The following is a 25028-nucleotide window of genomic DNA, read 5'->3' on the forward strand; positions in this document are numbered from 1 at the left end:
ACACATCTAGTTTAAATGTTTGATTTTGTAAAGCACAGGACAAAAAGAGGTAAAACAGATCCATCAGACATCTTTATTTACCAGTAATGCCATTTCATTGGCTTGCTTTGGTCACCTTAACAGACAGGCCTGGTACCAATTCATGAGAAAGACTTTTTTTTAACATAACCCTACTACATGTACATAGAAGTAACTTAATAATTCCTATTTAAATCTAGCTTCTTTGTTAACTGTGCATTTTAGCATTTATCAAGTTTCATCTGAGCAAAATGCAAAAATTCTTTCCTGAATTGACGTAAATGTGAACCTTTACTCTGATTTAACATTTAGATTTACACTTAAAGGTGGCACAAGTTAAAGCACAAGACAGTGTTTGACACCAGGTCACTCGTGATTTTCACAAAACAGACCATCTCATCTCTTCTCTTTCTTTATTTCGTCTGACTTTCAATATGAAAAACAGTAAATAATTTACTCTTTTTACTTTTTAAAAGGATATCAAAAATCCACTCATCACCTTAATGTCTTTGTGGCCTACACGTCAAGTTCTGAGGCAGCAAAGCTCACACATGTATCAAAGCACATACGAAACGATTAAACCGATAAAATGGAGGCGATACTCCACCTAGATTTGCAGAGCACAAAGACGATGCTTGTTTCCAGATCCAACATTGAACAGTGCAGGACTTTTCTCAGCCGAGAAACAAACATTAGGACCGGGAAAGAAGTTATTCTAGTCAAAACAGCAAGCCGACCACTTTTAAACCTGAATTTGAGGGTTTCTGTTTTACATTAAATGAAGATTTTGTGTGAGGTTAGTGTGCTTTCTTTGTTTGCTCAGAAACTTCACGTATGAGAAATCAGTTATCTGATATCATTCCTGTTATAGACAAACATACATACATACATACATAAATATTCCTAAAAAAACATAATTAACAAATAATTATACAGTATAGAAAAACAACTTAAAGCCACCTGCTTGTGCTACAAATCTTCAGACATCACATAAAAAAGACAAAAAGGCAGTACTAATGAGATGGGGCCTGTGCTGTGAGACCTTTAAGCCTCACCTCTTCTTGTAATCGTCTGGTAGCGTGTGTTGCTGTTTTGTTTTTGCTGTTCTCCATACATACACGGAGTGACTCTGGTGAATGTGCAGTTTTGTGTTTCTGTCTGGAAAGTAATGAGATATCCAGACACAGCGGTTGTGTGTTTTTATCCAGGTCCACCTTCTCCAGTGTGTGTGTTGAGTGATATTTAGGGGGCGAGACGGCGTTGGGATAGCCAAGTTCATCTTCTACACAAATGACTGAGTGTGTATATCTGTGTACAGTATGTGTGTTCCAGGTTTTATCTGATGAGGTGGTAGGTGAGCCAGTACATGAAGATGGGTTGTGCTGCTGCTATAGACATAGTGAGGTACATCCTCAGCTGGTTTCTGGCTCCTCTTACCAGTTTCCCTTCAGCCGCCGCCTCAGATAACAGCTTCAGACGCAGAGTGCGGATCTGAGGAGTGAAGACATTCTTAGTCAACATGTAAACCAGTAGAAAAAGTCCTACCACGTGACTCGTAATGAGCAACACTAGCAGTTTATTTCTTTTGAAATGTTACAGGTCTTATATGTTAACTTAGCTAAATCCATCTGTCTGGATGTTGCGTGCAAGTGTCTCAGAGCCATTTACATCAACATTGAATGTTGCTTGACGATTTGGCAGCTCTCAGTTCACAGGAAACCCTCAGTGACGGAGCGTCCTCAATTATTTAACGGGAAAGACTGCTACAGAAATTGATGGTTGAAACTCTGTAGAGTTAGTAGATGGTTTTACTCACTGTAAAGACAAAGATGGCAGCACAGCACCACAGTAGAGACAGATAATATGCAGGTCTACCAAACAACAGTCCTGCTACTAGACCTACGATCATCCTGTTGAAACGGAGAGAAGAGAGAATCAGACATTCACAGCTTAGCTATAAAAAAACAAAAAAACAAAACGAAACCAATAATAACTGACAAACAGGCAGATACACAAGTACGCACCCAACATATTTGTAGCCAGAAAAAGCCAGCAGGTCAATGGTGGTGAGGTCTGTGTTTACAGTCACAAGGTAGAGTGACAGCAGGACTGCTAGGACTTCTATAATCAACCACACTAATGCTGAGCTGGCCTGAACTCCGAGCAGCTCTGGGGAAAACCTGGAGGAGCAAAAGAACATTATAGTCTCTACAGAATTAAAACAAACACACCACTATATGCATAAAACTAAATGCATACCTGTTCTGTGTGCCGAGAGCCAAGCCAGCCACCAGGACGTATGTGATGAAGCCCATGGCGGGAATGTAAAGGTCAGGAGCATTTACATCAAAGCGAGGCGCCACAGGAGTGTCCTGCTGGTAGCTCACCTCCCAGTTCTACAACATAATCACCATGTAAAAGATGCTTAATAGTCAAGAACTAAACTCTTGGCTGCAGGCAAGGCAGATGGCAAACCTCTAGCCAAACAAAACAAAACAACATACTGTATCACATATGACATGGAGCCTTTTTTTTTGTTTTTGTCTTTAATAAATCTGAACTACAATTTTTTCTTCAGGCACCACTAGAAGAGCATATCTTCACTAGCATGGGGTTAGCTCAGCAAAGTGCAAAACCCAACAGAATGAATTCACATTCAGCAGGTGTAAGCAGACTTACCTGATGCATGTAAGGGAAAACTAAAAGGCCCAGCTTCTTGCTGACATACACCGTATCCACAGCAAAGTAGTACTTCAGCTTAGAAATGGGGATGAACCTGTCCAGCTGAAACAAACACACTGACATTACTCTTTGGATATTTTGTGAACGTGGGCCATGTTCTGTTCTGCCCGGACCACAAGGCCTTTACAATGAGTTTGTTAAAAGAAGACACCGACGAGCAACTCTTACATTCTTGTCCACCATTTCCCTTCCTTGGGAGGCCAGTGAGCTGCCATAAGCCATAGCCAGGTTAGACATGGGGTCTGACAGAATGGACTGGCCAGCAAACCCTTCTGCTTGTTGGTCCCTGCTAGAAAACAAATCAGATGAAGAACATGATGGATTTATTTGCTGAACTCATAGGAGCACACAGTCACGTCTACTATGAGATGATGATTGAATTAAGTTTACTGGTTGACCAAGGTAGGCTGATGTTTCACTGACATAATTGAGGACACGACATGCATTGTGCATTATGGCCTATAATCACAGTGTGTTCTTTACCAAAAGGTTAACTTTCTACAAGTGCATCATCAAGAGCATGTGGAATTATACTTGACATTAAGCTGCTGAACTTTGAATTTTGAACGAACACTTCTTCATTCAACAGTTTAACATGCAGAATAATGTCAGCCTGGCTCCCACCTGTAGCCTGCCTGTGGTCTGGCTCCAGCTCCACTGGTATCCTCAAACAGCTGGCTGCCATCTGGACCGTCCATGGAACTGTTCCTTAGACGCATATTGGGCTCTGGATGACATAAGAGAATGGTTACAGAAAGTGTTATGTCAAACAAAGAATCCGAGCTCTACCTTTTAAATCACTTCTAAAATGTTTGGGCATGCAGGGGGTTGGCAGACTTTGTAAAACATGCAAATACATCCACAGTTACACGAAATATTTAAGAAAACAGCATGCATTTTTCAGTAAAGTGATATTCCCCAATTTTTTAAGAGCATCACTGACTGTCCTGTGGATATGCTGACGATGTCAGGATTTCTTGTTTGCTTCTGATGACTGCTACGTTCACAAATGGACATTAACAAAAAGGTCAGACTACTTTGCACCATTTTAAAATGACCCTTCTATTCATTTGTTAAAAGGTTCCCACAGAACTAGCAGATTCGCTCATCCCAGACATTAACCTATTTCATATTTTCCAAGTCTAGCTTTGCTCTGTCTGTTAGTAACGGTGGGGGGGTTATTGCGTCCAGGCTTGCCAACAACTTTTACATTTTCTGAACACTGACTGTAAAACAAAAATGACGAACTAAAATACATTTAGCATCATACACCGTCTAAATGTACACCTTTTTACATGACATTTGTACACATGACTACCCTGCAGGCTAAATAGCTGTTTTGCTTTTATTAGATAACTCATTCTCTACAAGAGTGATCACATTATCAAGCTCTTATCACAAAAGATTACATTATCCCTGTAAGCCAGAGACGGGTCGTTTTCTGAGAAAGAATTCCTACTACTTTAGAGAAGGTATTAGTAGTAATAGTAGTATATTCCACTAATGATGCATATTTTATTAAATCTGTATACCAAGTCTAAAAGCAAAAACCTTGACGTGCTTGAAACAATGTGTTGGCCTGATTGTGGAAAACTGAACTTTTAAGCAATCAATAAGATTATTCAGGTTTGTGTTTGACTTGTGCTCTGCTCAGGTTTGTTTACATTTCTATGATTCAAAACACTGCTGCATTCATATGCATCTATAGATGTATGGCCTACTAATTACTGCAGTTTATGGATCTGAATAGAAAAACAATCTGGACTGAAATGCGTTTAAAAGCCCTTGATATAGCTAACCGCAGTTTAAATGTGATTGTACGTGTTATTTATGCCACAAATGAACATAACGGACTAACTAACGTTACCGTCAACCCAACATTAGCTAGCTGTGTACCGTTAGTGAAATTAGCTGGCTACTTAGCATTGCTAACTTAGCTGCTGTTTAGTAACAAATTGTCGGAAAACTATCGGCTTCCGATTTGTTTCGCAGATACAAACAGAAAGCAGCCATGACTTAAACATAACGTTATAGTATCTGTGTTCTTACAGGCTCATAGCTAACGATAAGCCGCAGCCGGGTGAAGCAGCGAGCTAATATCACCGTTCACTTTAGCTACGTTTTAGCTTGTATCATATGAGCACATGCAGCCGGTGTTTACATTAGTGACTGATCTGATCGTTAAAATCACGTACGTAACTTACGCTGTCTGAACCCACTCTGAGTTGCAGAATAATCCATTTTTGGCTAAATGTGTAGTAGCCGTGGTTGTTAAATAGCCAGCCCTGTTAGTTAGTTAGTTAGTTAGTTAGCACAGCCGCACAGGGAAGTTGGAGTCATTCATAAACTGTAGTCGGAAGTAAAACGAGTTCTTTTCTTCTTCTTCTGTTTTAATGACGCTTCACAAATTAACATGAATATCGCCACCTACTGTATCAGTGATGTAATGTCAGGAGAGTCACCAGCAGCGGGGATAAATACACCTCTTTAAACTTTAAATAGCCTCATCCTTCCTTCCTTTAGGTTCCTAACACTTCATCTTAAACTGCAGTTTGTATCATTTTACCATTTTACATCAACTCGCCTCAAATTCTTTAATATTTCTTTTTTTGTTTGTTTTTAACCACAGGTCAATTAACTTCACAACTGATATTTCTTCAGAGACGTACTTAATAACACACTGTAACTAAAAAACAATTCCCACTTAGTTTCATAGATTTTAAATTTAAATTGTGCATACTGGAAAAACAGGAAATGATAAGAGTTCATGAGCAAACACCATCATAAATCAATAGGCTCATAAGTCAGACCGAGCTCCAAGCTCTGTGGCGTCAAAGTGTGAAAAAGCCAGAGGCACAGCAAACATAAGATGATCGGAAAGCTAAAAGAATGCATCTCTGGATCTGCTCTGGTCCCCATGTGTTCCTGATTGTGATCTAGATGAAGAGAGCTGAAGGCCAAGGCAGAGGACAAACTCAGAAAAGTATAGAGAATTAGGGCCTGATTTGAAAAAAACATACTACTGATGGAGCAGCTCAAGAAGCTTGAGGAACGTCATAAAGGCACAATGAGGAAAAAAAGGCAGAAAAAAATTAAAACAAACAAACAAAAAGACAAAAAACAAGACATGCACTGTTCAGTAGAACATACTGTGTAACTACAGGTTTTATAAAGCAACCACAGAGTCTGCTCGGCTTTGCCATGAAGTGTCACCTGATACATTATATTATGGTTTGAAGTCTCAGGATTTAAGGATACTGTAACTCAAAGGAGCTCTGATCATTTTATCAACACAGAAATAAATGACGTTATATGAAAGAGCTCCCACAGATAATTACCACCAGTTCTACTCAGACATTAGGGAAACCTTGAACTTATTTAATAAAATTGATATAAGTCTAGGTTTCTTGTCAGCCCCCCTTCTCCTCTTTGATTTTTTTGTTTGAAATGACTTTTGTGTCTCACTCTGCTGACAGCTGGACTCACGGGCCCTCAGGGAAAATGACGGTGTCTCCTAAAATGGACTGTACAGCACATAAAAGACATACATTGCTCTCCAATGCACATACATACTCATATGTACATGTAGGGCAAATAAATGTACAGTCATTCTGTCAGTCTCTCTCTCACACACACACACACACACACACACACACACACACACACACACACACACACACACACACACACACACAAAGGCCAGAAGGGGGCTATTTTAAGGGGTTTTCTCATGCGGTAGTAATTGTTCCAAAGGCCACAGAGTACAATAGAGGTCTACAGTTAACAGCTTGGTGTGCTGTGACACTGGGGCACATGATGAGTAGCTTGAGGCAAATCTGTCTTCGGAAATTAAATTCAACAAATCAGATAAGCTCATTTCAAGCACACACAAGCAAGAATGGCATGGGCATGTGTGCCTGGCTGTATTTGAGCAACGCAGCATTTAGCATGTGTCTTAACGTGTAGTATTTGCATTTTTGGAAATCATCCAAGGCCGTCAGGAAAATCCACAGTCAAAAGTCTTCGCTGAACAAATCGCCCCAAGGACCTCAGTAAAGTGATACAATTTGACAAAGCTACAGATATAATTATAGTGTAACTTAACGTATTTTCCAGCCATGTGGTTTATGAGCATAGAAATATGAGATAAAAGGTTAAAAAATAGTTTTAAAAAGCAAAAAAAGTTGAGGTGGAAAAGTTGGGCCATCAGTAGCATAACAAAGTGCAAATGGAAACAGAATAAATCAAGAATCACATCATGCATGTCCTGTAACTAAAAATCCTCCTCTGAAGAATGTAAAAGTGGAGCCAGACAAAATGATTACATCTGTGTAATGACAGTGATAGAGACCTTGACTTGACCCATGATCCTCTTCAAATAACACCATGAAGTAAACATAAATACTTTATTTCCATCAAGTTCTTTCATTTATTAGATGGTGCTCCGGTTTAGTTGCACCTAAAGCACCTCTGTATGGATCATTGAATTTTAAAGCAAAAGCACTGAAATGTTTTGAAGAACTTTGTACTATTGACAGACCTCTTCCTACTTCTGCTGACAGTTGCTGCTGTTCAGCTTCATGTGAAAAGAGATCGAACTGTAATTTTTACTTTCTAATACCAGTTACAATACATGGCATTAAAAAATAGTCACACAAATATTAATTAGGTGATTAGTTAAAGGTTACTGGTGTCTTGTTTTAATTTTTTGTTTTGTGATCGACTTATCTACAGTAGCACACCAGCATCATTCACTCTGCCTGGTTTTCGTGGCTTACTTCAAGTTTAACCCGTTGCCGCTCAACGTACACATCCATACAAAGAGATAGTTAGACAGACAGATAGAGAGAGAGAGTGCGAGAGATGTGGTGAGTGAATAAACTCTCCTGTGAAGCATGAAAAACATTCACTGTGTTAGATCCACAACCGCACGCATCCAGTGAAGCACGGCACTGCAGATTTGGAGATCTTTGCACTTCTTTGTCATCAAGGCTTCTCCAACAAACAGTGCACTTAGAGGCAGAAAACCATTAATCTGGGGATAATGGAGTTATCGCTGATGGCTGTGCAGGTAAGGAAGCATAAATACAATTCTCTATTCATGTCCTTACTCTAAAGATGAGTGCAAGGAGTATTTTCTCACAGGGGAGTGATGATCTGGATTGAATTACACTGTCTCTGGATTGTAGTTAGTGTCACTTCACTCATTTGCTGCCAGTAGCCATCTCACCTCGTGTTGCTTGTTATTTGTGTGGTTTAACTTTTTGTGTGTTCATTGTTTTAGCTTTTTTTTAAAGGTTCTTTGTCCAAAGATAATCTTTGTCAGATGTTGGAGTTGCCTGATGCCAAATATTAATACTTTAATTACTTTATTCATCTCACAGTAATTGTGTTACATGAGTGGACCCCGTGCAGATGCTACAGGGTCTATTTTTATAAGCCAGAGGATGCAAAAAATACTTTTTGGGAAAGAGATGTAGCTGCACATGGAGTCACTGGAGCGTTAAAAAAGTTCTTGTGCATTGAGTACGCATTTGCATGCTTGATATACAATTTTAGACAGTAAACACATACAAAGATGAGTCATACACAAACGGAGAAGTAAGTAAAGAAAGTAAGTAAAAAGGACTCTGTCTTTATTGAGGACTCAGCCTTAGTTTATCGAGACACTATGAGCCTGCTGCTTTATGGTCTGTTGTCATTTTTTTTTAGACTAAAGCATCCACGAGCCATGAAAACCTGCACCGCACTCAGTTTGAGACAGGATTTGGCTAAAGTTCTGTTTTTACTGTTAACAACATGATAGCATTTGGTACCAGCATCTTAAATTTCACACACACATGCAGATTTATTTACGTGTTTCTCTTTTATTGCAGTGTTCACATGTAATATTGTCAAATTGAGGATGTGATTTGAGGTCTGTACGTACAGGGAAGTCAACCTAAGCTTTTTAATTGGATATATAGTACCATATAATACCCCACACGTCAACTTAAAATGACACACTTATTGTAGGATGACAACATTTTGAATCCTTTCAGAAAAGGATGTATATACCACACAAAACAGAGACGGATGCAATTGATTCTATCCTGTGTTTTCTATTACTGGTATGTGTTTTTTTTTCTTCCAGTTACAGTTACTGCAACAGTCTCATCTAATCTGTTGCTCCGCATCATGGTAGAAAATTCCTGTCCCATTTTGTGCATGTTTTTCTCTCTTGCTCCTCTGACCTATAAGGCTGAGCTTGAAATAGTTGGTTCAGGGCAATGCAGCCAATGGATATGAAAGTAATTACTGTACTAAAGCTTTTAAGTGCAAGCACAGTGAAAGGCCCACTTTGCCTGCATGCTCTTTTTTTTTTTTTTGCAGAACTGAATGACTGTTCCTTCTTTGCTCTGTTTTCAAGAGGAAGGACTCAGATGGCTCTTTGTTTAGAATAAAAAAAAACCATCAGAAAACCATCTATCCTTTATTTTATTTTCATCATCCTTATTCCTCTCCTTATTGTGTGAGGAGTACAGATAGTGAATACAAGTACAGTACAATAAAAGTGTATTTTGGTCCAGTCGGCATGATTTAGATAAAAAAAAGCATTTATGTATCATATCTTCATCCTAAAATGCATCAAGAAGAAATATGAGCCTTTGCATGACACACGCAGATGAGGAAAATATTTTGTGCAGTACACCCTGACCAGCTGTGCAAATCTCCTATGATGACCATCTGCTCGAAGGTACTAAATCAACTAACCTACTGGGCAAAAACACAATCATGCAGTGGCAAAAGATACTTTTTCTGACTGTCTCCATATATTTATGAGCAAAAAAAAAAAGCTGCTTCTGGGTCCCATCATGCAGTTTACTACGGTATTCCCCTTTAAGTCTCTGAATGTTATCACTGAGTCTGTCTGCTCCTGAAATGAACCTTGTCTGGCCGAAGGAGTTTGATTGAAAACCTCATCTGATAGCCATCTGTTCTTGGATAGTTAATCAGGTGTGCTCAATGTGTGGTCCTTAATCACCCGACACTAACTCTGTCTCCGAACACCCTGCAGTCAACGTAGCGTTCTTGCTAAGGAACACCGTGCATCTCCAAAATGCCGTTGGCTCGTGTTAGGAGCTGAAAGACTCACTTAAACCTTTATGGACTGATGATGGATACACAGTTATTCATACTGTGTTTTCTCCACATAAAGTAGAGAGTCAGCATCTTGACAACAGACTGCAAGTCCACATTTTTAATGTGGGCTGCTTTTTAAAACAGATTTCATGTTTCCCTTGATTATGTTAACCATCATACTGTCAGTGGTGCAACATTTCTGGATCAAATCATGAATTTACATTGTGCTCGTTCTGTTGCTGACGAAGTCCTCGAGCAACACATCCTGCAGGGATTTTGTCAGGTGTTGAAAACTGAGCTGGACTCTCTCTGTCTTGTGTTCTCCCAAACATCCTTCTTATTATTCTGGGGCTGAATGTTAGATTGGACTTACAGTAATTAACTCTGTCTATCAAAGAGTGTGTGATGGAGAATTAGGTCAGATTACCATCTGCTGAAGAGTTTATCAAGTGCTTCAGGGGGCATCAGACTTCGTTTCACGTAATAGAAAAAGCATACAAGAACACTAGATTTTATTACTTTGTTCTACATTAATTCTCAAACGGTTACTTTGATTCATACTGTAGTTCTCACGTGTTTCCACTTTCAATAGAAAGTTGACATCACGTTATGACTAACTGCTCATTAACTGTATAGAGATGCGTCACTCACGACATGAATGACACCGTACTGATTCAGGGAGGATGGGCTGACAGATTAGACACTCTGCAGACATGTCAGACATGTGCATGGACATAATTGCACTAATTTAAGTGACATAAGAGTGCGAGCTTTCAACCTTGAAGTCACCTACAGGAGGGACGATCGGTCTTTATAATGCCTCTTGCTCTGAAACTTCATCACCTGAACTACTTGAAGACATCAATAGCATTGATCTATGGAGCCCAGCGTGCTACTGTACATTCTCAACGTGATGTTTTGAACCATGAGACATAATTATTATTACTTTTCACTTTGTTAATGTTATGGAGAAAAACGATTTCCCCATGTTTTACAGCATCTAACAGCTTTCTGTGAGTGGCAGTATTGGGAAACGTTCTGATGATCATGTCTGGGATGTATCTGGGATGTATTGTGTCCGTATGCATTTCTTTGGCTGTTTGCACACTCAGGTGCTTGTGTTGGAACGACCTGGGACAAAGATATAGACACGTGTATGTGAATGCAAACGACTTTCGGTGTGTGCACGCATAGTATGCAGTAGGAATGCGCGTGAAGTATGACGGGTCTTATGAAAGCTGGATAAGGTCACTTAATGATGCCAGTGAATGCTGTTCTTTGTTCGTCTGTCAGGCTCTGAGCCCTCCAGCGAAACTAAGCGAAGGGTTCACTCAGCCATGAGAACAAGTCTTTCTCTCGCTGACTGTATCGCTCTCTCTCTCTCTCTCTCACACACACACACACACACACAAACACACACTCTCTCTCTGTTTTTAACACTTCTTCTCCACTTTCTTCCCTCGCTCACCAAAACCTACGGCTCAGACACCTCTGCCTTCCTCCTCGCACTCGCTCCACTCTTGTCACGAATTCAGTCGGAGCAACATAATCTCGTTTACTTTTCCGCACACGACTCGATCGTTTATAAATTATGAGAATTGCTTTCAGCTGATTCTACTTTTTCCATTTAGTTTGCTGTGTTTCTGCTATTTGACAGCGTTATCATCATTTCATGAGATATACACTTGAGATGAAATCAGTCAGTGACCTGTCCTGAGTTTTTTTCTCAGTGCATTCAAAATATTTATACAAATCAGAAAGTAGAGAGAGATCTTGACTCAACTTTTGTTGCTTATATTTTTCTTGGTCACACTGGAGAGAAACAAGAGCATGAGAGTCATCTTTCCCATCTCTCTGTTTTCACCCTTTCTTTTGTTTTCTTCTTCACTTCTTCTGTATTTTCTTTCCCTCATTAACTTTCGCTCTGTCTCTTTCTCCGATTGTCCTTCTACGACAGATGTTTCAAAAAGAAGAGGAACAGCTGGCTGCTGTGCGGCTGTTTATTCTCCATTTTGTTTCTTTCTCTTTAGTCCTCCTCATCTTTCCTCTCATCATCATTATGCATTCCTCAACTTTGTATATTGTATGTAATTGTATAATTTGGCTTTTGGCGTATTAGAATAATAATAATGATATTCTCCTTTGTTTGGTAAAGTTTTCGCCTGTGTGTGCACGAGGCTGAAAAATGCCTCTCGCCTTGAAGCAAACCTCACAACAAGGACTACACTAATAGCTTGTGAAACAACTAGCTTGTGAGACAAATGCCTGGCCTGGCCCCTCGTTATTACTCCCCCATCTTTTGCTAATTACGGGAGAGTTGTTTTTTTCTTCACCCAAAATCTATTTATTCCGCTCAAACTCCCTCATTTTAAATAACCCCCAGCTTCCAGTGAGTCACTGTGTGTGTATTTGCATTGCCACTGATTGATGAATGTGTGTGTGTGATCACCAGAAGCAGTTTCTGAATATCTCCTCAAATTAAAAGAACATGCTCACAGATGGGCACAAGACGCAGACGCACACGTCTGCCTATTGTACGCAAACGATGTCGTACACGTGATACACATCATGCAGCTGCTCGTGTTCGTCTCTAATCCTAGAAGCCCCGCATGCTGTACCGCGATGTCCTGCTTATGTTCAATTAGTCACTGCACTGGGATGGTGCTATAGGGGGCGGTGGGGGAGGCAGAGGAGAAGGGTTAGTAGTAGAGGTGAGAGGAGTGAGTGATTCGGCAGAGAAAAGGCTGCAAGAAAGACTCAGAATAGAGGGATGCAGACAGAAAGAGAAATATGGAATAGACACAGAGTAAAAGTTTGGATATTATGTTGTGAGGACAGGACAAGCTGATGATGGAGTCACAGAGAGACAGCAGAGAGACAGGGTGGCAGGGAAGAAGATGAGCTATAAATAAAGACAACGGAGAATATAGAGATGGGAAGATAGCAAAAATAAGAACAGCTAACGGGAGGAAAGACATGATATGAGCAAGCGAACACGTCATGGAGTCGCTTGCTGCTTACTCACATGCATCCCCTGATAACCACTTCTTTTGCTGTAGTTTTTATCACTATTATTATTTTGTAAAAAGAAGACGAAGAGACAGGAAGTGGACACGATGAACGTCTGAACTCTCGGTCAAATTATGAGTTAAGACAGATGTTTTCATATACTGATTCACAACAAACAGGATGCACACAAGCGCCGAGACACATGTTCTCCACTGCTCCATCCTGCACGTACGGTCCGCATTCATCCATACATGCACGCACACCGCAATGCACGCATGGCCTCAGCATACATGCAGATGCACAGGTGGATACCATATGTACGTGCATGCATGCGTGTACGAACCATAAATACTCGAAGGACTTTACTTACTTGCTGTTACCTGTGCAGCCAACTGAGCATTAGGAAGCTCTTTATATCTGAGTGGTGGGCTGTCTTTGGTGTGTTCACATCATCACTTTCAAAAAGACATGCCTGATATTATGTAAACTTTCATGCTGATTTCTCTTTAATTGCCTTCCATATCTCTGATTCTAAATAAGTCTGAGGTGTGGCTGTGTGCTCTCATCTCTCACTTTTACTGGGAGGGATTCTCTCTCTCTCTCTCTCTCTGTCTCTCTCTCTCTCTGTCTCTCTCTCTCTCTCCGGATGCACTCAGTCTAAGTCACAGTGCGGGACGGGACACACAGCACCACCGGCACCGATCTCCTCCTTCATTTACAGCTGTAGGTACAATTCTCTTTCTCATCCTGATTTTGTTTTCTTGCTCCATATTTCTTGTTGTTTTCTATGTATATGCTCCTGTTATTCTTTGTAACCCATGACATCTGAACAGTGCAATGTTAAGCTTGTATTCAAAATAGAAGCAAATGGGTATTTAAATTAGAATTCCAAACTATGAATTTAATGATTGGCTTTTATACCTTCATTTATTTGTCGTTTTAGAGAAGTAACCAGCTCAGCTTTGGTAAAATGTAGTTTTGACACTTTCATGCTGTGTCTTGTGCACAGTATCACTGTAAACCACCTCCTCAATAGGAGCATCCTGAACTCACATTGGAGCCACTTTTCTACCATTTTTGTGTGGGCTGCAACTCTGGAGGCTGGTGTCAGTTTTCTGTAACTCTACCTGGCTGGCATGGTGTTGAAATAGAACTGAGGAGTCACATTACTATTTGATTTTCTGATTTGCAATCCTACTTATCTTCATATGCCATGTAATATCTATGTGCACTGTGCATTGTGTAAAGTCATATAACTTAACTACTGAGATTGGAGATACATTTAATGTCAACAAGGTTTTGGATAAACACTTTTCTCTGATATTCAGAACCTCTTTCAAAAGATTTTATAAATGTCGAATGAGTTGGTGCTGAAGATGGAGCAATGAGCAGATTAATTAATAAGCACAACAACACTGGAAACTGTTCTCAATATTTATAGCATGTTATTGATTGGTCAACCTGGGTTTTTTACTAAATTCAGATATTTTATAGGCCAAATATCTTAATGACTAATAAAGTAATTAATGTAACAGTAAACCAGCAGTGATTCCAAAGGAGGTCAGCTCCTATATAAGTGTAGGTTTAGTCTGAACGAACAGATTGCAGCGTTTCTACACAGCCTGGTGTAGCTGTTCAGTGCAGTGACTGGAAACACTTTTGTGTGAATGTGTGTCTGTCTGAGAGTGCTAATGTTCCCAACACTCTCAGTATCTCTGCAGAAGACACTTACTGAGGAAATAATCATATACGTATCAGCTAACTGAATTCACTAACTCACTAACTCGAATTTGTTAACTGAATGCTTTTTTCTAATGAACCCTTAAAACCACCCAGACGAGTTTAGTCAGCGGGGAAAAGTGGGATTTCCAACAAACTGGCAGGACACTGTGTTTAAAGTACAACTTGAGACAGACAACCAGCAGTGCATACGGTGACAGATCAATGGAGCAGATCTGTGCATGAAGATCAACCTTTAAATTAGCTCATGTATGCGTGTGTGTGCGTTTCGATGGAGCTGATGGGGGCAGCTGTGGTTCAGGAGGTAGAGCAGGTCGGCTAATCGTATAGGGTTGGTGGCCGGTGGTAAATACCTTTTCCTTTTCTATTTACCGCGGTGAGATACATGCACAAAGAGGAAAACATTACGTGCTGGATGAGTTGTGTAACATCTGACCATGTGTTTACATCAATAATCTGCAGAGTGACTTCAAGTTCGAGTTATATTATGTTCATGAGTTGACCAGGCAGAGCTGGGTTTGCATTCAGCTTTCTGACTTCAGACTGTGCGGTTCTAAAAAACAAATTATATTATTATATTATTGTATGGTTTGTCTTCCAGGCATATGGTGTAACAACACTTGCACGTGCTCAGGTTCATTGCTATTTTTCCGTTGATGACCTTTTTATGCTGTGTTTTACTTGCAGAATGAGACACAGCTGCTGGGCAGAAACTTTTTAAATGTGAAGGTGAACAAGTTCAGTGGAAAATGCTTTTTTTTTTGGCATCGGGTTGCGTTGTGGATACGAGTCAGTATATGTTGTATCGTTACAGCAAAATCGACTTCTGCCCATTTCCTTCACTCATAAAAACCCTGGGAGGCAGTTTTAATTAAATATACATATTAAGTGGCTAATGTGAGTTCTCTTAGAGTTTTCTCATGAATGATGCTGCCGCGTCTAAATGGTTGCTACATTTAGAAGAACGGAGGAACATGCACAGACACGCAGAAATGATGGTTATGTGTATTGCTGGATGAGATGAGACAGTTGTACATGAATAATGATGAATAATGGAATTTCTCATCAAACCCACATCATCAGTGGTTTTTGATTTAAACCATATATATAGCTGGAATCCATGTAGACAGAAGATTGTTCTTTACATCAGAGTACACTCAGCCATACACTGTAAATAGTTTCATTAATTATTATCATTAACATGGTTACAATTATAGAGAGAATGTAACTTTACATGTTAATCATCCTAAATTTATAAAGATAAAAGTCAAAACTATTCAAACCACTAAACACTAGAATTATGTATGCAATGCAAAACATAGTTTTTGTTTATTTTGCTGAAGTAAACCTTGAATTTGTATTTTAATAGAAATTAAATCTCAGCTTCTGAGTACATCCATAAAGTTTTCACATAGCTTAGCTTTTTAAGCAAACTTTGGTTTTTAATTTTTAAATAAAATAAAAAAAATATTTCAAACGAACCTCTTTTACTTGTCATTCTATTGTTTGTAAAACTTCATATTGGAATAAGACTTTAACATAAAATGTCATGCTCTGTGAAAACCTTCTGGATGCAATGTAGTTAAAATTAAGACGTTAAAATGCTGAACAGCTTTAGTATTTATTTAAACAATGTGAGATTTGAGTTCTGTTTTGTGAGTGTGGTTCGTTACGCTGTTCAGCAATAGCAGGACGAGGCTTTAACATGCTAAAACACCCACAAGTGAACAGGTCAAACTCCCTTGAACCTTTCAGCTGTCAGAGTGAAAGCTGGCATTATTAATGGCCAGTGAACTCTGTATCACACACGGTGCAGTCTGTGGATGAGACCTGTGTGCTTGTGCTCTTATCTTTATGCAGCATGCCTGTTAAGTTCACACAACACCTTGAGTAACACAGGTGTCGAACCTCTGAAATAGAAAAGGCAGCAAGTCAAGCAGCTACAATTAGAGGTGGTTTGGATTGTGTGTGTATGTGAGAAGATAGGAAATGAAGGCAGGAAGCAGTGTGCATGTGGTTTTTGATTACCAAACAATCATAAAGCAAAAAAATAAAGTATATTGGTCGTGTCTCTTTCCTGTCTGTGTGACTGTGTGCTGTAGAAGCCCCAACCCCAAGGGACAAACGTATCCAGCTGAGACAAAGAGTGGGATTCATTATCTGCCTCGCTTATTTTCTCTTCCATCCTCTGTGTGTGTGTGTGTGTGTGTGTGTTGGTATCTCTTTTAATAAATGTGTGGCATGTGTCAGACTCTGTTAATCCGTCTGAGAATTAATCCCTTTGAGATGCGGATTCCTCTTCACTGTACATTACAGCTGTCCTGAGACCAGGCACAGCTGTGGAGTTAACCTCCTGAATGGAACATATTATTGTTTACTCATGCCATCTTCACCATTGTTTGATTTATTTAGGGTGGAATGCATCTGAATTTTAGCCCCTTGGGATGAAACACATCTTAAGAATTTAAAATCTCTCTAGGGAGTGTTCTCATTTATTCTTATATCATACTCATACAGTAGTATATCCACTAATATCAGCTTAGTCAGTCATGTCCCTACTAATGTAGTGATGTGGATTAGAGGAAATCTAGACACATAATGAAGATTAACTGTGAAAATCCAATGGCACAATGACTGAGACCATAATTTAGCTCTATATAGTAATATGCTAAATATGATGCAGTAGGTTGGAGACAGTAGGGTGTTTCCCCTCCTTCATTCATCTCCCTCTTTCCTGACAGAATTTCCCAGCTGTGAGCGGGGCCTTCATGGATTCTCCGTATAACGGTAACACGTCCCTGCAGACGTCCACCTCCAATCTCAACGCCGGCTACTCTCGTCCCTCCGAAGCAGAGGACGATGGAAAAGTGTCCAGTGACACCATCTGGCTGTGGATCGCCGTGCTGGCAACCATCGGCAACATAGTGGTGGTGGCTGTGGTTTGTGCCTGTGCCTTCTGACAAGATGGAGACTGGAGCGAAGATACTGCTGCTGTGGGATAACGAAAAATCAAATATATCCTGAAAATCTATTTTTCTTCAGAAATGATATGAAGTAGCCTTACTTTTAGATGGACGACCATGGAATTTTAAAGCTTTTGTTGAGTTCGAAAGGGAATTTGCACGGGACTCTTCATTTCCACACTTTTTCCACAAATAATAAAACCACACAGCTCTAGTTAAAATAGGGAAAGCAAAACTAAGCATTCAAACTATTTACTGAGAAATACACACATACCGTATCTCACTTTTTCTGTTCAGTGCTACAATCACAAAAGAAAACAAACTTAAAACTTCAACCAGCAACGGTTCAATCACACGTCTTAAACAAACACAACAGCCTGAAAACCAGAAACCGCACCACAGTGGTTCGAAGTTCTTCTATTTCTGCATTTAAAACTTCAACAAAATGTGTCTCAGATTTGCCCTTCATAGTTAAAAAGTGAACGTGTCACTAAATGTGTTTCACTTTCCAAGTGAACACAGTAACAACAACAAATATATATAGATATAGATATATTTTCAAAATAGGATTTTCTCCCAGTGCAAAATACTAAATGTATTAATTCTGGATTCCAGGCTAGAAAAGGTTTGCCCTTAAAATACCAGCACAGTGCTTGCCAATGGTCAGTGGGTTATGCAAGGCAACTTGGTATTATATAAACCCACTCAATCCTGGGCACGCCAGGCTCAGCAGAGATCAGCATCAGAACTACAAGGATTAGACAAGATCATAGTTTGATCTCTTAGTGGGATCAGAAAGCCAGGAAGAGATCTGCTGCTGAGGTTGCACATGACTGAGTGGTTAGAGAGGTCAGAGGTGTTTGACCCCTGTAGCAGCCGGCGTCCTGACGATTCCTGATCAAACCAGTGAACTCCAACACATGTTGTCTATGCTGTGCTTTGCTGTTCTATAATGTTTATCCTTACATTTCCACTACTTTCAGTATAAGAATGAACTTTCATGGACTGACACTAATCCCTGCATCCTCAACTTTAAAATATGTAAAGCCACAAAATAATGCAGGGGGCATGTAATATTCTCCTTGGCCTCTGCAGTAACACTCGGTGGAGATACTGTCATCATCTACTTATAACAGATAAACACACTGTTTAATTCGTTTAAACTTTTGCGGATATCTTTTTGGTTTATGCAGTGTCTGTAAAGTCGTAATACATGTAGTGTCTCTCTACATGCTACAGAGTGATGCATGTAGATTCAGTATTCGGAGAGCTTCAAAACCTGACAAGTCGGCTCCATCTCCATGCAGCTTCTTTTAAAAATGTTATTAGTTGATGCTTCAGCAAATTCTAGTGTTCCCAGTGCCCACGAACATCCACAGTAATAGGTAATGGTAAAACTCCAGTTCATCTGACCTCTTGCATTTGAAGAAACCGTGATGACCTTAAAAAGCCCAGAGGAAACAAACTTCTTTCACAAAGAAGCAGGGCTCACTAGTGATTTGTTGAAATTGGACAAGGTAAGAATTTCAATCAGAGGCGTTTCTCTCTCTGTCAGGGTAACGTTTTTTTTACTCTATTATAAGGATACACACATCATTAAAAAGAGTAGTGTCATTTGCCTTCGTCTCCCTTCAAATCACCCTCAGATTGTTAGCGAGGAGATATATTTTTAAAATGCTCACAGGAAAAAAGTGAATGAAGAAGACAGTTTGGGTGGGAGAAGAGAAAGCAGAGAGGAGACAGGGAGATGCAGAATGAGAGAGATGAGAGTGGATTAGCTCAGAGGAGGTCAAAAAGTAACCGGAAGAAAAATAATAAAGTGTGGTAATGAACTGTACAGAGTGGCAGAGGAACAAAACATTAACCTTGTTCAGAAGCTGCTGCAAACTTCTGCACTAATAGATAACTTACACACATACAGCTGGTTTGGTTTTAACCCAGTCTAGCCAGAGTGGATCATGGATCAGTGTCCTCCAACTGCACGTGTTCACATGTGTTGCACTTGCTTCTGACTGTCTCTCCGTTGAGCTCAGGTCTGTGCGAGCTGCACCGCCGCTCTGTCAGTCCTCGGCAGAGTAATGAGCTGTAATGTTCCTAACGTTCTCCCCACCCAAGCTTCCTGTCCAGCTTCTTTCCTTTCCTTCCTCTCTTGCTCAATGTCCCAGAGCAAAGTGTGTCCCTGGCTGCTATTAGAACGGTCACATCACTGTGGTTGGCTTTAGTAGAAGATGATTTTACAGACACGATTTAACTAACTCGAGCCGTCAAAGATAAAGTTTCCAAAGGGGATAGACAGAACGTGAAATGAGTGGAGATTAATTTCTATTAATATGCTATTCAATGCAGATACAGTGAGGCAATGACTGACACATTGAGGCAAGAAGTCCTCGTTTTCATTTTTGCCATTAGTACATTTAGTTAATCCAAAATTTCTAGAATAACAGTGGGAAATGAGTGGTAAGGAAAGATGATGGTCATACAGGGGACAAATGAGGGGTGCAGTAGAAAAAAGATGTAAGATGAGTGCACGAGAATGATAAGTAGAAGATAAACGTCAGAGTGAGAGCAAAAAAAGAAAAACACACTGCCACGAGTCAAGGGAAAAATCAACATGTCTGACTACAAGTAATGCCAGCTGCCTTTTTTATGTTGTTATGCTGTTTCTTTAAGTAACTTTTGTTTTTTTATATATGTTTCTCCAAATGGTAAATAGAAGAACAAAAACACTCAAGAAAATATGGTTAGAAGGTTAGAAAAGCTGCAGTCTTTTTTTTTTTCACCTATAACCATATTGACCTGTGATTAGTAATTAGTCTTATCCACTTCAGCAACTATACAGTACATTTTTACAGTAATTATTCATTGATGGGCTCAAAAGTCAAATGTCAAAAATGTTCTGAGCTTGTCAAATAATACTCACAAATGAACTCTTAATTACCCAACGCTGATTTCCTTTACAATGCAATGCACTCCTTTCTATAACTACACAAATGTTTTTATTTCACGTACAAATACAAGTCTTTTTACATACACACAAGTTTGAGTAGGAAATTCAATTATTTATATTTGCAAGCTGAAATGTTTTGGACCCAGATGTCTACTGCTCACTTGCAGTTTGTACCTCGACTATCTCCCCCACTGTCCATGGAAGGTCAGTGGAAGCATGGAGCTGCAAAATCAACTAATTAGATATCATCAGCTCAAGTTTTTGGAACTGACTCACGAGACTCTGTGAAGAAGAAAGCAGACGCACCTTGGTATCGGTGACTGTGGACAGGACATCTGTGGCACCCAGGAAGTAACGGGTTTCTTTAAATGTCTTCATCCAACAAAGTAACCCTAGTTGCTCAGCCACAAGGTGAGAATAAAGCAGAAACTGTTGTGCAAACTCTGTGTAGGCTAAAACCACCTACTTTCTTTAAAGGTACTATTATATAATATCATTATATTTGAACAACAAAACAAAAAAAAACATCTGTGTTCATGTTCACGTCCTTGTTGTTGCTGGTAACTAAAGAACTGACTCACTATAATTAATACATTGATTGAGACACTGCATGTTGAATCTTTTGAACAGTACAGGGGACACAATACCAGTTGCAGTACTGAGCTGAGTCTGTTTGCTTTTTGTTTCACTACAAAGGTTGATATAAAGGTTAGATAAAGAGGTTTCAATGATGAGGTTCCTTGCAGTCCTGCACACAGGATGTGAACCCCAGATGGCAGTAGAGCAATCTAAGTGTCTCAGCAAATTGAAATGACACTTTGAGCAGTGAGGAGTTCGTCTCTGAACCTGAATGCATCAGCTCTGAGTGTGTCGAACAGCTTTAATCCTGTTTATTGTCTCTATTGAAGAATACATATACATAATAATAACATATATCCAGTGATTATTTTATTGCTTTTTTTTTATTTTGCACAGCCGTCTGTTTCGTTTGAGTGTTGTGTTTTCCTTCTGTTCTCTCCCTTTCATCTCCTCTTGTATTATCTCCCTCCTGCCTCCTTTCATGCATGTGAAGCACTAGACCGTGTTCCTTCCACATTGTGAACTCTGTACGCCAGTCGTCTGGCTCGACCCACCGTGCCTCTCTGTCGTTCTTTGTCCTCTAACTTTTGTTTTGTTCCTCTTTCTTCATTTCGCTGATTTAATTTCAATTATCAGACATTTGTGTCAGTCAATCACTTATGAATGTGCTGAAAATCTGTTTCCAAATGTTTCCTGCCTTTGCACAGATCCGATCACTGATCTTCAAACAAGAGAAGCATTGAATACACAACTTTGGAGAGCTGACAATGAAACTGGTCTGTCTTTCACAACATAAGTTGAGAAACAACAGTGTGACACTGACTTTCTTCTGAGCCATGTTCCTGGGTGATGAGAAAAAACTGTCTACACTGAACTTATTCCAGAAGACCCTCGTGTCTCGCCTGTGTAAAAACAGCAGCGTGGTGACATGTGGATCTTTGCCGAATGAGAAGACGGAGAAATGAGGAAAAGTAGCAGCAGCATATGATGGCTAATGTCCCATTCAGCAGCCCCAGTGATTCGAGGCACTCTTTAAGTTTTTGTAGATGTTCAATAACATGCTGATATCGGGAATGATCTGTGGATATTTGGACAAGACTTCATTCAACAAACTGTCTGAGGAACACAATAAAAGACATTGTCTTAAATGCCTGAATTGACAGGAAGACACAGTTTCAAACTCGGATGCAAACTTTGTGTTTTATTTCTGTAAATCCCTGAAATGAAATGTATGTTTATCACAACTGTTACTACCTGATGTCATTTTACTCATCATAAGTTAAGTTCTGAAGACCCCAGTGCGAAGGTTAAAGCCAAAAATATTTCAATAGAAACGTGGTAAATTCTATTGGTGGCTTAACAACCTGTGTAACAAAGCATGTACATACAATGTATACACCTGCAGAATATAACAAACTCACACACGAGGAGAAATGGAAACTGTATGGGCAGCAGGAGGAGAACAAGCATCAGTGTTATGTGTTGTCAAGTTCCCATTGCTGCGTTATAAAATCTCAGCATTTCAACATTGTGTGTACCTCACTGAACATGCATGGCTACCAGCAGGCTTCTCTCTCTCTCCTTTAACTGTCCTCTTCGATGGACAGACCGTTTGCCACCTGACAACTACACTACAGCTCATCTGCATCTTATACAGTAAAGGACATGTTTAGTATCTGTGTCTATGTCTTAGTGTTGCCTTGTATGTTATTCAATCATTCCATACAGCACGTTTCCTTACCTTTAAAAGGAGATAGGAGAAAAGTTTGATATTTTTACTGTAAGTCTTTTAGAGTGCATTTCAATTCATTGTCTGTAATATAACTTCATTAAATGATGGTGTGTGAAAATGCCTCAAGGCACAATCGCCTTCATTTGATTCATAGTGACAGTTGTTACGCATGACGTTTGGCGTCTTAGTTAAACTGCTTCAAAATTCATTTCAGTGTTGATTTGAAAAGTGATTAATTTCTGTGGTGGAGAGAGGTCATCTGCCTTTTACGATGCTTTAGTGGCACAAGTGCGACTAGTGCTGCTGCTACTGTTGCTCTGCTCACAGCACCACGCTCTGCAGTAACCTGTAGTGTAGACTGTATAGGGTTATTTGTGATTTGGCCATTTCACCCTGATCAGTCATCATTAAACAAAAATGAGTGTACAGTAATTCTATTCTATTCCCAGGAGACTTTATATGTGATTAACATCATAGAAAAACAGCCACAAGGACAAGGTCAGTTTTTCATGAGCTTATCTTCAGACGCTGAGACACCATCATCTTAACTCCTCTCAGTCTGGTGTTAAAGGTCACAATGACCCTTATGAGTTATTATAAAAGCCACTTCAGCAAAGATTCTGCAGTTGTTTACATACATGTCAGTCGAGAGTTCCTTCCCATATCTTAAATTCCCTCATCCTTTCTCTCATTAAGCAGTTCTGGGCAAACTTAATGAACTGTAATGTAATTTTTGTTCTTCTTGAAGAAATATTGTAGCAAAAGGGATGAGTGGAACCAAAACTGCCAAAATGAAACAACAGATAGTGTTGCACTGAGGAAAACATCGTGTCAAGTCATCACTTGCAAACAAAGAAGATACTGTATCTCTTTCTGCTAATAAAGGGAAACAACACGGCAGCTTATATTCAAGGCTGTAAAAGCATCTTGATGATTATCTGCTGCAAGGAAAATCTAATGTTTTCTGGCTGGCTGCTTATTGAAAATAAATAATGATCACTGATCTCGTTGGCAGCAGACTTACCAGAAAGGAGAAATGCGCTGATGAATGATTAAAGGATGACGCTGGTTGTATCAAGAACCTGACCTCCAGTAGCTGACTAGTCTGTGATAAACATGTTTCCCAGAAGCTGTTCACCAGAATCAAGATATAGATCATAAATGAAACGCTCGGTATTCTTCAAGACAGAAAATAAACAGTTACACAAGAAAAACTACTAAAGCAGTTATTGAGCATGTTATTGTTGCAGGCAGTAAACATGTTTTAATTATACTGTTTATACTAATGTTGGCTTTTCATGACTGAACATGGAACATAAGATGTGCACTTTACATGGTACAAGAAATCTGTTAGAAGACATCTGTGGCCCATTTGTTGTCTTTGTTTCTATCGGTCAGACACAAACACACACACACACACACCGTAGTATTGTAGCAGTCAGGCCTGAAGATGTCTATATATGGTGAGAGGGGCAGAAGAAAACAATGATGTAAACTCTCAGTCTTGGTTGTTCTTGGCAAACTGAGTTTACTCTCAGCACGTCCTTGTCACTTCACTTCACTAGCTGTGAAGTCTGCTGAGAGGCTAAAAGAGTCGATGTGGCCAGATTCAGGTACTGACCTCATGTGGTAACCTATTTATAGGAATTGTTTGCAGTATGTGTTTGTAATGCCACATTTAACAGCCCATCACATCACAGAGGAGTGTCTGAGAGTCCAGAGAAATTAATATAAATTAACTCAGCAACTCAGCAGCACATAGTTTATATCCAGCGTCAATGTGCTGCCGATGCAGTAAATAGTTTGTGTCCTTAAAGTGGTGGGTATAAAATAATGAGCTGTGGGGTTTGGGGTGATGGATGAATGTGTAGACAGTCCAACTTTTAGACTAGAGATGATACTTTAAATGCCTTCCCAGTATTTAATCTTAATCCACACAAGTATTTAAATCATGAGCTTTTTCCAGCTTTAATCGTTGTGCAATTGCTTAGCTCAGACGTGATAGGAAAAAATAATGAAACATGCTTCTCCAATGTCAACATTATGTGTGACTACGGGGACGGCGTTTTCATTTATTCTTCTAAACTACGTGAATAAATCCATTCTGAAATCAAATCCCCCCTTTTACACATAAACAAACACGCAGAAAAAAAATGAAAGACTTTTTTTTTTCCCG

The 25028-nt window shown here is 39.6% G+C and overlaps 1 protein-coding gene across 4 annotated transcripts; it reads right to left on the minus strand.

Annotated features, from left to right (window-relative positions):
* Positions 1-50: 50 nt before the first annotated feature.
* Positions 51-5104, minus strand: yif1b (Yip1 interacting factor homolog B (S. cerevisiae)). 4 transcript variants are annotated; one of them, XM_026341310.2, is made up of 8 exons: positions 4965-5104; positions 3385-3487; positions 2929-3046; positions 2698-2802; positions 2278-2414; positions 2043-2198; positions 1835-1928; positions 51-1509 (listed from the first exon to the last, which is right to left on the minus strand). In XM_026341310.2, the coding sequence occupies exons 1-8, from the start codon at positions 4999-5001 to the stop codon at positions 1354-1356; spliced, it is 906 nt and encodes a 301-aa protein (XP_026197095.1). In that variant the 5' UTR covers positions 5002-5104; the 3' UTR covers positions 51-1353. The 4 variants fall into 4 exon arrangements, with proteins under 4 accessions (XP_026197095.1, XP_026197086.1, XP_026197076.1 ...); XM_026341301.2 differs by having other exon boundaries at positions 2929-3049; XM_026341291.2 differs by having other exon boundaries at positions 4956-5104.
* Positions 5105-25028: the final 19924 nt, after the last annotated feature.

Source organism: Anabas testudineus, chromosome 13 (genome assembly GCF_900324465.2).
Source record: "Anabas testudineus chromosome 13, fAnaTes1.2, whole genome shotgun sequence".
NCBI classification, from domain to species: domain Eukaryota; kingdom Metazoa; phylum Chordata; class Actinopteri; order Anabantiformes; family Anabantidae; genus Anabas; species Anabas testudineus.